The sequence below is a fragment of the Myripristis murdjan genome, chromosome 20 (assembly GCF_902150065.1).
Source record: "Myripristis murdjan chromosome 20, fMyrMur1.1, whole genome shotgun sequence".
In the NCBI taxonomy this organism is placed as follows: domain Eukaryota; kingdom Metazoa; phylum Chordata; class Actinopteri; order Holocentriformes; family Holocentridae; genus Myripristis; species Myripristis murdjan.
In genome coordinates this window covers 25,073,662-25,087,115 of record NC_043999.1, presented here as the reverse complement: position 1 = coordinate 25,087,115, position 13,454 = coordinate 25,073,662, and the positions used below count along the sequence as shown (strand labels likewise).

The 13,454-nt window shown below is 42.0% G+C and overlaps 1 protein-coding gene across 1 annotated transcript in view; it reads left to right on the top strand.

Moving 5' to 3' along the window:
• Window positions 1-13,454, top strand: part of itprid1 (ITPR interacting domain containing 1) — a 31,519-nt gene that overhangs the window by 14,411 nt on the left and 3,654 nt on the right. The window contains exons 9-13 of the mRNA XM_030079874.1: window positions 357-868; window positions 1,910-1,970; window positions 3,482-3,594; window positions 6,147-8,615; window positions 10,305-10,432. Of these exons, the coding sequence (XP_029935734.1) occupies window positions 357-868; window positions 1,910-1,970; window positions 3,482-3,594; window positions 6,147-8,615; window positions 10,305-10,432 (3,283 nt within the window). The remainder of the gene's footprint in view (window positions 1-356; window positions 869-1,909; window positions 1,971-3,481; window positions 3,595-6,146; window positions 8,616-10,304; window positions 10,433-13,454) is intronic.

Here is a 13,454-nt window from a genome sequence, read left to right as displayed (position 1 = left end):
CTTTTCAGAGACTGTGTGTTTGTACAAAACCAAACAGAAATTTGCTACATGCAATGCAGTGCACTATTACTGTAATTTACAAAGACTTCTTAGTCCAGGCATTAATAAATGAAATATAATTTTGTGGAATAAAATACTAACATAAAAACATTCTAAATATAATGATTGTTGAATTTCAGAGTAAGTGCTGCTGGAAAATGTGATGCACACTGGTCTTCCATGTATGGTCTATCGTATTTCACACGTCAGTGAGCTATTGATTCCCCTACTATCAGTGGATCCATCTACTTTACATGCTGTAATTTGGGTGTCAAAATGTTGTCCTTATCTCCCCATTCCTGTCCTGTCCCTGCCAGATCGTTTCAGGCAGCTAGAAGTTCTGCAGCAGGTCACCTCAGCCTTTTCCTCCTTAGTGGGAGCTTCATCCTCCTCCGCCCTTGGAGCACAGCGGCTGATGAAAGACCTGCCCGCAGAGGCCCGGGAGAGGAGGCGACGTATGGGTATGCTCTTCCGACGAGCATCAAAGAAGTCTCTGAGCCAAATCCCCAGCAGCAGCACCCAGGATCAGACCACTCAGGCCACCGCCTCTCCAAGCGCTGCACCCCAGCCGCTGCAGCCTCCAGCCAGCCCCGGAGACACCAAAGCCCTTGTGAAGAGAGTGAAACCAGGTCTCCAGGATACTGTATGTCTTAGCCCTCTGGCAGAGGAACTAGGACCTGGTCCAGACACTCAAGAGGCTTCTTCCATAACCCAGGACAGTGCACTCAGACTGGGGCCTCTGAAGGAAGGTCACCCCCTGTCACCCAACACTGCCTTAGAGAGAAGGAGGAGCCCAGGGCAGGCGAGAGAATCATTTGAAATGGAAGAGGTAAGCATAATTTCAGAGGCTAATGAAAGATTATACTTGCGAGTCAATGAGTAAGAAAAAAAAAAACAGTAACAGAAGTGGTAACAATAAAAGTATAAAAGTTGACTGTCAAGATAACCTTTATTGCTTATAAACGAGCAATAAAATGCAGGAAATGATAATTTGTGCCTGTCATTTACATTTGCTGTATAAACAGTACAGCACAGAGGACAGTAAAAACACCAAGGGCCCTGTTTCTGTCAATATGTAGTACTCTATAAAATCAATTTAAATAGGAGAGAGGAAAGGGTTTGCAGCATTAATTTTTTTGATCTCATTATAAACACATAATACTTCTTTGTCACTAACTCACAGTAATACAGACACACTCGGTGCAACATTAGTCCAAGCCTGTAAAATTCACTATGTAATCCTCCCATTCTTGCTTAGTAGTAAATTATGCAATTTTTGGGGGGGGATAAAAAATTTTTCTTTACCAAACAAAATACCAGAGTCAGACCACGTTGATTTGAAGAGAGAAAAGACTCCAACAAAGCACAACATTAAGCAGTTAAATTGCTCACATGAGCTCTTGCTGTGAAATCAGCTGCTATAGAAACTAACAGCACCGCAAGTTTTAGTACACAGTCATGAAAATGGCAATGTGTTTATGCAGAGCACATTCTTTTTAAAAGGAAGGATAAGAAAACAATTCATTGTGTTATTCCAGTGATAATATATTTGTCTTAATGCCAGCCTGTTGAGATCTAGCGTATTCTGTCTTGCAAATACTAAAAATACTTTCCTGCCTCTCTCTACTGTCACTATCAATTAAAGATAAATTATAAAAAAAAAATCTTCACATACGTTCCTACTTAATACTCCATATTGAAGTGTAACTGTTTGTTTTGCACCATTTTTTTAAAAAAAATATTCTTATTCTTATTTTTCCCTTTTACTCTGCTGTATTCTAATATTAAAAGTTGCCTCAGCCTGTTTTCTCTGCAGGCATGACTGAGGTTGTAGCAGTTTATTTCATCATTCTGTGGGGTCTCATTGCAGATTCACAGTTTTGATGACAGCAGTATTGCTGGGAGCTTCACAGCAGGAGCAGAAAATACAGGTAGGCCGTAAACTGAAATTGAATGCTGGTAGAGATTGATAGAGAGCGGATTATGCCTATAAAACAACAAATTCCAGTACCTGTTTTTTGAGGAAATTAAACAGCTCTTTTCTTGTTATTTTGCTATTTGAATTGGACAGTAGATTCGTCTGCAGGAAATTTCCACATAGTAACCTTGCACCAGGAAGATGTGATAGTGCTTTCACAAATAATTGTAATTACAGGGGAAAAAATGTTTACTAGGACATGTTATTTTTTATATTGGCATAATTTGTTTTGTTGGTGTTTATTAATGTGATAGGGTTATTATGGGAGCTGTTTGGCTGTGGACTAACTATACACTCAACCAAGTTCAATGCTGAAGTTTAGTGAAAGCCTACATTTATTCTATAAAATTCAGTTTCACTCTATAAAGGCCAGATTTAAGGCATTTTAGTAATAACAGAAGATGGACCAATACCACAAGGAAAGCCCATTAATGCTGTTTTTTATTTTCTTACTTATCACAATGTTGCAGCGGTAGCCTAAAATGTGATGTAAAGAAAGTGGATGCTGTAAATACTGTACGTTCAGCCCTGCTTTTGCCCTTGTTGTCCCATGAAAAGTCCCAGTGGAGCTTTAATGATCATGGTCTGGACGGCTGTTCGGGTTGACGTGTGCAGCTCAGATCAGTAGCCAGCCAGGGGAGACCTGAGTATCTGTTGTCTGTCCATAGTGTACATATCAAAGGGAAGTATTCCAGGGTGGATGCCTCTTTCATGACTCAAGCGTTAAAGTGCTACTTGTTTAAACAGGCTCTCTGTTCTATATACAAAATTTGGTTCCCTCTCCTTTCTTCAACTGGGACTCCTGTCTACTCCTTCTTTTTCATCTTTGTCCCCATATCCTCTCAATGTTTCTCCCTCACTCCCCATTACCTCTTATGTACCCTCACTATCTTACTTGGAGAGAGAAGAGCTTTAGACGTATAATTCATGGGCTGGAGATTTTGAAATGTACAGCGCTTAGTGTTCCATACAGTTTCAACAGCATGGCACGCTCTACCCTGGTGCAGAAATACAAAGTTGGTCATTAGAGGCTTTGCTCATTTTCATATCCCCGCTGGCTGAGTAAACAGAGCATGTCAGAGGTTTTCCTATCTGGTCATGAAAAGGTGAACTTTCCTTTACTCATAAATTTATCTCACAATTTAACAGTGACAAGATGAGTTTCGATGAAGTCATATAATTTTCATAACACAATGCTAATTTGAGAAATATGACACCTTATGACATAACTACCTGCATTACAGACTCCCAGTAGCCAGAATTGCCTGCAGACACACAATTATTAATATCACTGGCCACTGTATCATTTGCAGATAAGACAGTATGATATTTGACCTATATATGCTATACATGTTTAAAAGTCTTAGTGGTAAAAATGAGCAAAATTGATGTTCTTTTGAAATGTTGATAATAACTTTCTTCTATATCTCTTTTGCCTCGTCTCCTATCTGTTTTTCTCGGCAGTATGGGGTGTAAACCGGACCAATAGCTGCCAGTCGGACAGCAGCGGTTTCCTGGAAGAGCCTTTTATCCCCTCCCTCTCTCAGCAGACGTCACCAGGATCTGAACTCATCAAGGTCTCCTGAGTCACTTTCACATATCACTCACACACTTTCATCCACTGCAACTTTACTGTAGTTAGATTTCATAAAATAGTCATGACAATGATTAGTGTTGGATATCTTGGTGTTGTGATGGTTTATTAGAGGAAAACATCTGTTTTGATTCCAGAGCAAGTTGTACAGTCTGTAGAACATGAAATTCACTGAAGGAGACTGCTGTTTCAACAAAGACAAATGGTTTCTACCTCCCTGGGTCTTATTTTGAAAAAGGAATAGTTCACCCAATATGGTCATTATTTACACACCTTCATGTCAGTTGAAATATTGCTAAGGTTTGCAGTCACTTGGCTTGAGAATATTTGAATCATGTTGCACAAGCTCCTTAAAAGAATTAATGTCAGTTTAGTTCTTTTGTGTAATTTGGACATAGAAATTTCACTAGTGTTTCAGCTAGTGTTGAGTTGTTTTCAAGTGAATGGTTGTTTTTGGTGAAGGTAGGGAGCCAGTTCATTCAAGGAAATGAGCCATTTAGTTTAGCTCAGTAGTTAAAGATACAGGGCTCTAGTTTCCCGGCGCAGTGAGGCGAACCCCGCGCAGAGCTAGTTTTGACCGGCGAAGCGGCAGAGGCGGACAGTGTCCAAGTTTCGCAGGCGGAGGTTCGCCGAGATGGGAGTGGCAGCGCAGCGGGGGGAGGTGCCGACAGATTCGGCTTGACGCAGTGACAGTTTCGTGCCAAAAGGCTTCGCCGAGGTGCGCCAAAAGCTCGCCATCTGAAACCACGTCTACTTTCAGCGCAAGGCGGAGCGGAGCTGGCGCAGTGGAAGTTTGGCTGGCTGGCGCACATCACCAAAACCTCACTATCAGCACAAACGGTGCCAATCTCCTTTGATCTGACATCAGTTGTGACGGGACAGTTGATATGGAGATATATGTATGTGCTGATTGTGATCGATCTGCCTGTGAGGTTTTGGTGACGTGTCCGCACTGCTCGCCGGTCTCCGCTCCGCGCCTGTCTCCTGGGCTCCGCTCCGCCTGCGGCAATAGACCTCCATGTCAGCTGTGTAAACTTTCATCACGCCTTCACGCAGCGCATTTTAAAGGCGAGGACAGGGGCTCATTTGATTGGTTACATGTGAATCGGCTGTGTCAAACCCACTCCACGCCTTTTCTCCTCCCCTCCGCCGGTAGGAGGGACAGTGGAGTACTTGCGCCACCGAGCACGGCGTGCCAAACTTGGAAAATCCACCTGGCCACACCCAGTTGGCGAAGCGCATCTGCGCTACGCCCCCGCCTCGCCTGGTCTGCGAAACTAGAGCCCACAGTGTGTAATGTCTGTGGTGCTTTAGTGGGCTACTATTTCATTCAGGAGCTCTAAGTTGGATGTATTAAAAAAGACCTTATGTATTTCATAATGGTCATTAATAGTGAAACATCTTTGTAGAATGAGACCTATAAAGATACGGGATGTAGGTCAGGATCCCCTGCACATCAAATACTGAGTCATAGTCCAGCAGAGTAAGAGTGAGGAACCAAAAGAGAGAAAACATCCAGGAAGGGGGTGTCAAATTGTTTTTCATGAAATTATGTAAGATGAGAACGAAAGCAGACCAAAAGTTATGTACAATATTTGTGGAAACGATATTATTTTACTATGGGGCAAGTAACAACAAATGGCCAAATCTGACTGTTGTATAATGACCAGCATGTCACTGAACATTTGAATGAGTGAGTTGACTGGACAAGAAGCGTTGCCTGGGCAACAAAGGACCATGAGCAGATACAGTTGGAAAATTGTTTATGTCAGTTCAGTAGAAGCTTGAATTCTGACGGAACTACTTTGTTTGGCGGAGTCATAAATTGATGGAGTAAATAAGTCATAATGTGTTGCTGCTTATAACTGGGAAATGCCATCGTTTTTTCGTTTAACTATCATAGATTATAATCTATACTGCATAGTTCTTAACATCATCTACTGGCTCAGAACAGGGCGCTAAGTGATTTCCATATTATCTCCTGGTTGGATGTAATTCTACATTGTGAGTTAGACAGATAGGCATGAGGTGGAAAATGAGCATTTTTTTCCCCTTCTCTTTCATCCACTGCTTCTAAGTATTTATACAATATCTGTTTATTTATGTAAATGTCCCCCACACCCCTCCCTAAAAGGGGAAAAAATCAATAAAAACTTAATCACAAAAAGGCCTTCATTTACAAAAATGTTGTATGAAAGCAACATCACACTCGCGAGTATTGTGTTGTTATTCTGAATATCAGCATCGCTGGGATTATCTACAAACTAATCACAGCCGTATTGATATACAGTATAACTGTACTCCCTTTTGCATTATATTGCTTCATTATATCATTATATCATTATATCACTACATATCAATCTTGTGTATTGTTTTAATATTTTAAAATTCGCATTTAATATTCAGGATTGACCTCCTTACTAGTGGTTGCTTGGAATGTTGCCTAAAATGGAATAGAAATTTAAAATGATCTATACAGTGAAGCCCACCTTACTGACTACCTCCACTGCTTTCTCTTTTTTTCTTGTGTTACAGGCTCTTTCAGTCCTGTCAGGAGACAGCACTGACAGCAACACCACGGTGAGGGAGGCCTCCTCTGCTCCTCCCACTCCCACCTCTCCCTCTGTCCTCCCCTTCTCCTCCTCAACCTGTAACACTGAAACGGCTCTCTTTTCTTCACCATCTTTTCCACCAGAATGCTCATTAGTATCCCCCACTTCTCCAGACTCAGCCTCGGAAAGCCAAGAGGAGACTCCACCAGATCATGATCTTGCCCAGCCTCCCTCAGACCCTCCTGCCTCTTTTTCTTTGCTGGTGTTTGACTCTCCTCCTCCTCACTCTTCCTCAACTGATGTAGAAGACACTGCTCACTGTCACTCTTCATCTCCTACAACTTCCTTCCATGCTGGTCCAATGTTTTCCCCACAACCTCCCTCACTTGTTGAACAACCAGAGCAAATGAAAATAGAGAATGTTCCTCTTCATTCCCTTTCTTCTTTCTCTACTGAATTAGAAGACAAAACTTCTCCATCTATGTCTCTTCCTCCTCTCAGCCCTTCCCCCCCTTCCTCTCCTGCCTGTTGTTCCTCTTTCCTTGCCTCCATTGCCAAATCTTTCCCACAAACAGATTTCCCTTCAGGGAGTCCAAAGAATACACAAACTGAGAGGAGTGAGGCCTCTCCTCACCCATCCCTCTCTCTTAATTTAGAATGCAAAGCTGGGGCATCTTCAACCCTCCCTCCTCCCACCTTAACTCCGTCTCCTGATTCTAATTGTTGTAACCCCTCCTTCAGGAGTCCAGAAGACTCTCAAACAGAGAGGAATGAGGTCTCACCTCTCTCCTCTTTGTCTCCAGACTCAGATGGCATAGGCATGTCTCATCCTCATATCAAGACACAAATAAAAGAAGAAGAAGAATTGCTTCTGCCCCCCAGCCTTTCACATTCCTCTGATTTGTCTGAGGAAGATCCCACATTCTCTTCTACCCCCAATAAGTCTGAGGAGGATCTTTCGAAACTCTCCTGCCTTTGCTCTACCTCTTCTTCTTCTTCTGAAATTGACCAGTGTTCAGTACTGGCCTCCCCGCCTTCAGCCTTTCCTGATCCAGATGATTTGACAGATCAAGTTGTTAGAGGGATCCCAGATTCAACAGAATGGTCTGTCACCCAGCAGGACAGACCTTGTCATCATGATCATAATACAGAGTCTGCTCCGGACTCTTCTGTCCAACATGTCATTGAAGGTAAGACTGAACAGCTTGCTTTGGACCCAGATGATGATCTTCAGAGGGATGGAAGGAAAGAGGGAGAGCCTGAGAGACAAGGTGAGACCCTGAGAGACACTGTGCAGACTCAAGGGGCTGTTGTTTACATGTCAGATGCGGACTGTTCTGCAGTTATGCCAGAAGATTCTAGATCTGCTTCTGTGGCAGAGACAGAAACAGAGCCACAGCCACAGATCCAATTCTTTGGTTTGAATGAAACAGAAAGTGAAGAACAAAAAAGGTCTTCTGTATCACATGATGAGGTTCCAGAAATGGTACAAAATGGTAGAACAGAATCGGAACCAAAGGTGTCCGGTCCAGTACAAATTGAGAGTTTAGATCTGGTGTTTGAAACCTCAGTGGATGGATCAGAGGGTGATGGTGAATACGGTGATGTGGATGCTATTTGTCGGGAGCTGGACTCTGATGGATATGTCTACTGGGCAGAGCCGATCCAGGTTTGCACTCCATCCCCTGTGCTAGAGGAATCAGGCAGCTTTGACACATTAGAAACTTCTCTTGGGACTTCTGTCTCACCTACAGGGCCAACTACTCCGGACTCCCCAACAAGTGCTGCATTATTCATGTCTGAAAGTGCCTCCTCAGACATTCTCCCCTCTTTGACTCCAGCTCCATCCTCTTCCACAGCCCTGGCAGACCTCAACAGCCCGGGCAGGTCCAGATCAGGTCGGTCTGTTTCTGTCCAGATGCCCTCATCTCTGTGCTCCCATTCTGTCTCCCATATTGTTCACAGGAAGGATGTTCCCTACATCACTGACTCTAAACCCACAATCCCTCCAAGTGTTCTCACTTTGGACACATCCACACCCCTCCGAGCTGTCCGGTCGTGGACAGACCTAAAGATTCAACAAAGTGCACTTACCAAGAAGTCACAATATAGAGGTCTTCATCCTCTGAATAACCAAGTGACCATCTCAGAAACAACAAGGAGACCTGCATTAATCTTCTCTTCCTCCCCATCCTTCCCTTTACTGTCTAAAGACTGGCAGTCTTGTGACAGTTTCCCTGGATCGGCTGGAAGCTTCAGGTCAAAGTCAGTCTCCCTGGACACAGGTCTATGGCCTGATGACAAAGTAGACAGGGGTGATGATGAAGATGAGGAGAAGCGGTGGGAGGGAGATCTGATGACCAACTTTGCCTGCTGCTGTTCCTGTGACCATCGATGTACATGCTGTACTCAAAACAGTCACGGCAAACAGGACACTGTGGGAAACTTAACTGTAAGTAACTTCTCTATAGCCAGGATCTGTTATATCATGATGTGAGAAAAATAATGAAATAATGGATTTTTTTTTTTTTTTTTACATTTCCTGCAATTCTACACTGTGTAATAAGTCATGACTATTGTTAATGCATAATAATGATTTAAAATTAGCAATAAGCAAAGATGTTTTTGCTCTATTTAGCTCAGAGGGAAGAATAGAAACTGGCGTTTTACTTTCTGAAATTACTTTATTCATATATTCATTTAAAGAAGAAAGCAACAAGAAGAACAGGGTTTGCAATATTACCTTATGTACATCCATTCTCTCTTTATGTCTCTTTCTCTCTCATTTAGTATGAACCCTATGGCAAGACTAGATAAAATATAATAAATAAATAAAACATCAATAATCAATAAATGATAATAACCATAATAATCAACCAAGGTTAAATCAAATAAATGGCCAAATTTCAACTTTTTGGTTTTAAATTAGCTTTGTATGATATAATGGCAAAACCTCAAAAGTTTGGTTTTATCTTCCCAAGGAATAACCTTGGGAAGATAATAACCTTGTTTTTCTTTTTATTATAATTACATAGTTTCTTGCTGTACACCCTCTCTAAAGAGAAGGATAAGAGGATAAGCTGACTGGTTAATTCAATCCCAGACCATCCTGCACTTGTTCTCCCAAGCTCTGAGCATATGTATTATTAAAAATACAGTATATAGCAATGCAGTATTGATGCTATTCAGTTAAGACTGCAACAGGACAACAATACTTAAACTGCAACATTTATCAACACAATTCCTGCCAAGGCCCAGTGTGTGATTAGCATTGATGTTTTTTTTCTTCCTATTATTATATAGAAATGACCAAGGAGTCATGACGTGCACAGCCTCCTTTTTTTGTTTGTTTTCTTGTTGACATATTTGTTGTCATGTCACCATCATTGTTGAGATCGAGGCCTTTCATAGCCAAGAGTGGATTTACATATGAATATGTGATTTGCATGTTTGGAGCTTCGCCTCTATTCTGTCTTCCACTCTTCTCTCCTGTATTTCCTCAGAGACGGCCCTGTGGTGACGTAAGTCACCCGCAAATAGACTCTGAAGTGAATTCATATTGGGCAGTAAGGTTAAGGTTACTCATACTTGGCTTAAAAAAGTATGTCCTGTATGGTGCATAAGGCACAATAATCCACAATAATCCACAAAAAGGTTGTTCCTATAAGGGTATGGGAAACTTTAACCAATTATGTCATTTTTCAGGATTGCAGAAATCACTTGAAGCACTTGCTCATAACTGAGAAGCTCTTCAGTTCCTCTCATCATATAATACTTCTTACATGCCCTGTAGCCAGTAGCTGTTCAATCCAGTTCCATCCAGCATAACTTATCCAGATCACTCCAGATACCCCACAAATATTTTCAATAGCCAAAATTTTCCATGGGATATCTCATAGACTCCTGAGACAGAGTTTGGATTTTTGCACCTCACCAAAAATATGGGTTGGGTCCAGCAGGAATTAACAGATGGTGTTGGGTGTCTAGCACACTGGAGTATCTCATAGGACATAATTTACAATTTCAACAATTAATTATTTTAAATAGCTTTTTCAAAACTTTTACAAGACTAATTTGACATTTTTGAAATGTTGAATATCCACTATGTGACTGTGGTGTCCATTCCTTCTGTTCTTTTTAGTATTCTCTGGATGAATTGGAGGGGATGATGATCTGTTTGCGGCAGTTCCGTGTTGTGCTGAATAACATGGAGGAGCACCTCTCTAACGACCAGGCTTCAGTGTACAGCGCGCTCTCTGACCATGACAGGTACAAGGTTCTGTAAAAGGAGATGAGAAACAAGGACTCAGGAGCGCAGCATCTCATTACATAAACTTTATTCAACAGCTCCTTTTCAAACCCTCAACTCATTTGTCCACAGCTGTGACATACCAGAACACAAACACTATAACAATACATTCCCCAGTGCGTCCCTAATTTATCTGTTGGGAGCTATTTGTTCTTACTTAACATGCTTATTTTTCTGTATCATAGCTTTTCCTTTTATCAAACAGTATTTTAACTTAACAGTGTATGAACTATGTTCAGTCAAACTATGAAGGTGGTACAGTAGACTGCCCAATTCTTCATCTTAAAGCAGGGATTATTCTGATGAATTATTCTGTTATTCTGCCAGATTATTCTAATATCACCGAGTCTACTGAGAGTACCTAGTCTCAAACACCAAATTCTTTCAGGTACTTTGTGGTGTTTCACTCAGCTCTGGGACTGTATAGTGACCTTCTGTGCCATCTGTTTGACAGATGTCTGGTGAAGAGATGGCTGGTCAACCCTGTCTTCTAAACATTCCCAGACAACTAAACTGCATCCTTAATTACATCTACGGGGAGGCGGCATTTAGGCCGTTTCAGTTCCTTTGGCCACTAAAACTACTTGGTTAAGGTTAGGGAAGGGTTAGGTTTAGGAAGTTACATCACTTGGTTAGGGTAATGTATATGAACAAACAAACACCCCTGTCGCTTCCCACTGAATTTGAACTCACCTAGGTGAAAGTCATGTGTTTAACCCATCCCCTAGCCTGCCTATGTCCTGTCTCAGACTTCAAACTAAGTGATCACAAATGATAGGATAGGATATATTACAGACAAATGTAATCTCTGACAAAATATGTCCTCCTCAAAATGTAATTGAGAATGCAGTTGTATGAGAACATAATATTGTAGGAGTCAGGGTTTGTCTGGTTGGTGCGCTGGTCTGGCTGGAGGTTCTGATGTGGAGACAAGGCAGCTGCAACTGTGGTGTCTCAGTGATGTAAGATCTTGGTATGTTGGCCCTTGTCCTCACTGTTCATTTTTTTTTTTTTTTTTTTTAAATAAGTGATCCAGACATGATTACCAATACTCATTTCTGACAGGTCATGAGCACTGGTCTTATCTTGAAAATTTTGCTTTGTTTCTTCAGCTGTTTGTTCTGCTTCTTTCAGTTTGGAGATTTCAGCCCATGTTGGATTGAAGCAAGATGGCATGACAGGAACTGTAGTTCTGATCCATCTGCCCATTAATCGTTCTGCTAAACTGACTCTGTTGGCTAGGGGTGTGGCGTGTTAAGCCATCAGAGCCAAGTTTTTATCATCTTCACATCACACTCTGCCTCTCGTTGGGAATAAAGGGCTGAAGATGGTCTAAATCTCAATGTTCCTGCAAACTGTCTGAAACTATCTGTCATGAACTTTTATCAGTTCTGGTATGTTTGGCAAAGATGGATTTTAAACGTGTGATTACAGCTGTTGCTGAAGTTGTGGAGAGTTTAATGTTATCTATAAAGAGTCTGCTACCAACAAAAACATCACTACCAACCATAGCCCGTAGCCTCCTTGTCGTGAGTCTTTGAAGTCTGTGGGTCTTTGAAGTCAACTTGCTCCTTTGCACAAATATCAAAATTCTCAGTCATCTCCGGCAGCTATGTGCTCAATCTTGGCCACCAGACTTATTGTTTGGCTCATCTCCAGCATTTTACTATGCCCCAGTGCCCTACATGCAGTTTCTCCTATTTGATAATAGCAGCGGCACAAGACATCCCTAATCCCCAGTCCTATGACAATTGATCTCATGTCCATTTAATGGCTAAGGTATTGTATTGTATTTGAGTTGATGTTTGGTTTTGTGAGGGCTCTAAATGTGTACCCTACTTGTTTGAGTTGGCTGTCCCGTTTTCTTTGAAGTAACACTGGTCTAAGGCCATATAAGGATGTGTCAGCTGAAACTGTGACATCAGCTTTTGGTGCTTTATAGTGGCCAGTTTCCTTTTGATATGATCAAACACTTTCGGTTATTTATCTCTCTGTGTCCACATGTTTTTTGCTCTCAATAGATCTCTGAGTAGCTTTTCTGTTTATTTCCACAAGGTTTGGAAGGCATTTCCCCAGGTGATTTACCATCCCCATCATCTGACTAGTTCTTTCATGTTGGTAACACCTTCTACGTTGTCGGGATCTGCGTTGCCTCCAGTCACATCCATGATTTGCCCCAGGAATTTGACACTGTCATACACAAACACATCATCCATTTGGCAGCTAGTCCTTGTAAGCCTTCCAGGAACAGGGACATTGTCTTTTGGAAATACCCAGGTGTTGATGATACACCATAACACAGGCAATTACAGCAGTATGCCACATGGTGTGATGAATGTTGTTAGGAGAGCAGATTCCTTGGATAAAGGTATTTGACAAACCCGGAGACTGCATTGAGTTTGAGAACATAATGGCACCTGTTTGTTCTCACCTGAGGGAAGCAAATGTCTGTCGACTGAGTTGTTCAGTTTTGTTAGCTCTACACAAATGTGTACCTCGTTTTTGTTTGGTTTAGGTACAGTCACCATTCCAGCGAACCAGTCCATGGGTTGTTCAGCCTTTGAGTTTACACCGAGGTTTTCCATGCAAGTCAGGTCCTGCTTCACTTTGGGCAGAAGTGGTAAAGGGATGCTTCTCGGTGTTGCCAGGGAAAACTGGCTTGAGTTCTATCCTGTATTCACTGTCCCTCAGAAAGGCTGGGGCCTTGCCATTTCACTGACTGTGCAGAGTCTGTGGATAAGGTGTCTACTTTGGCTACCAGTCCAAGCTCTTCACCTGCTTTGAACCTCAGTGTTTGGCCCAATGCAGGCAATGTAGCCACTAGTGGTCGCACTTGTGTCGTCACTAGTTCTTTGATGTCAGTTTGGTGTGTGTCGGCCTTTCAATTACATACACTTCTTGTACTGTGTTTGCGTTTTCTTAGTATTACTGTGTATTTTCAGTTCATTCCACCACCATAAAGATGGCAGCTATACGGTGATT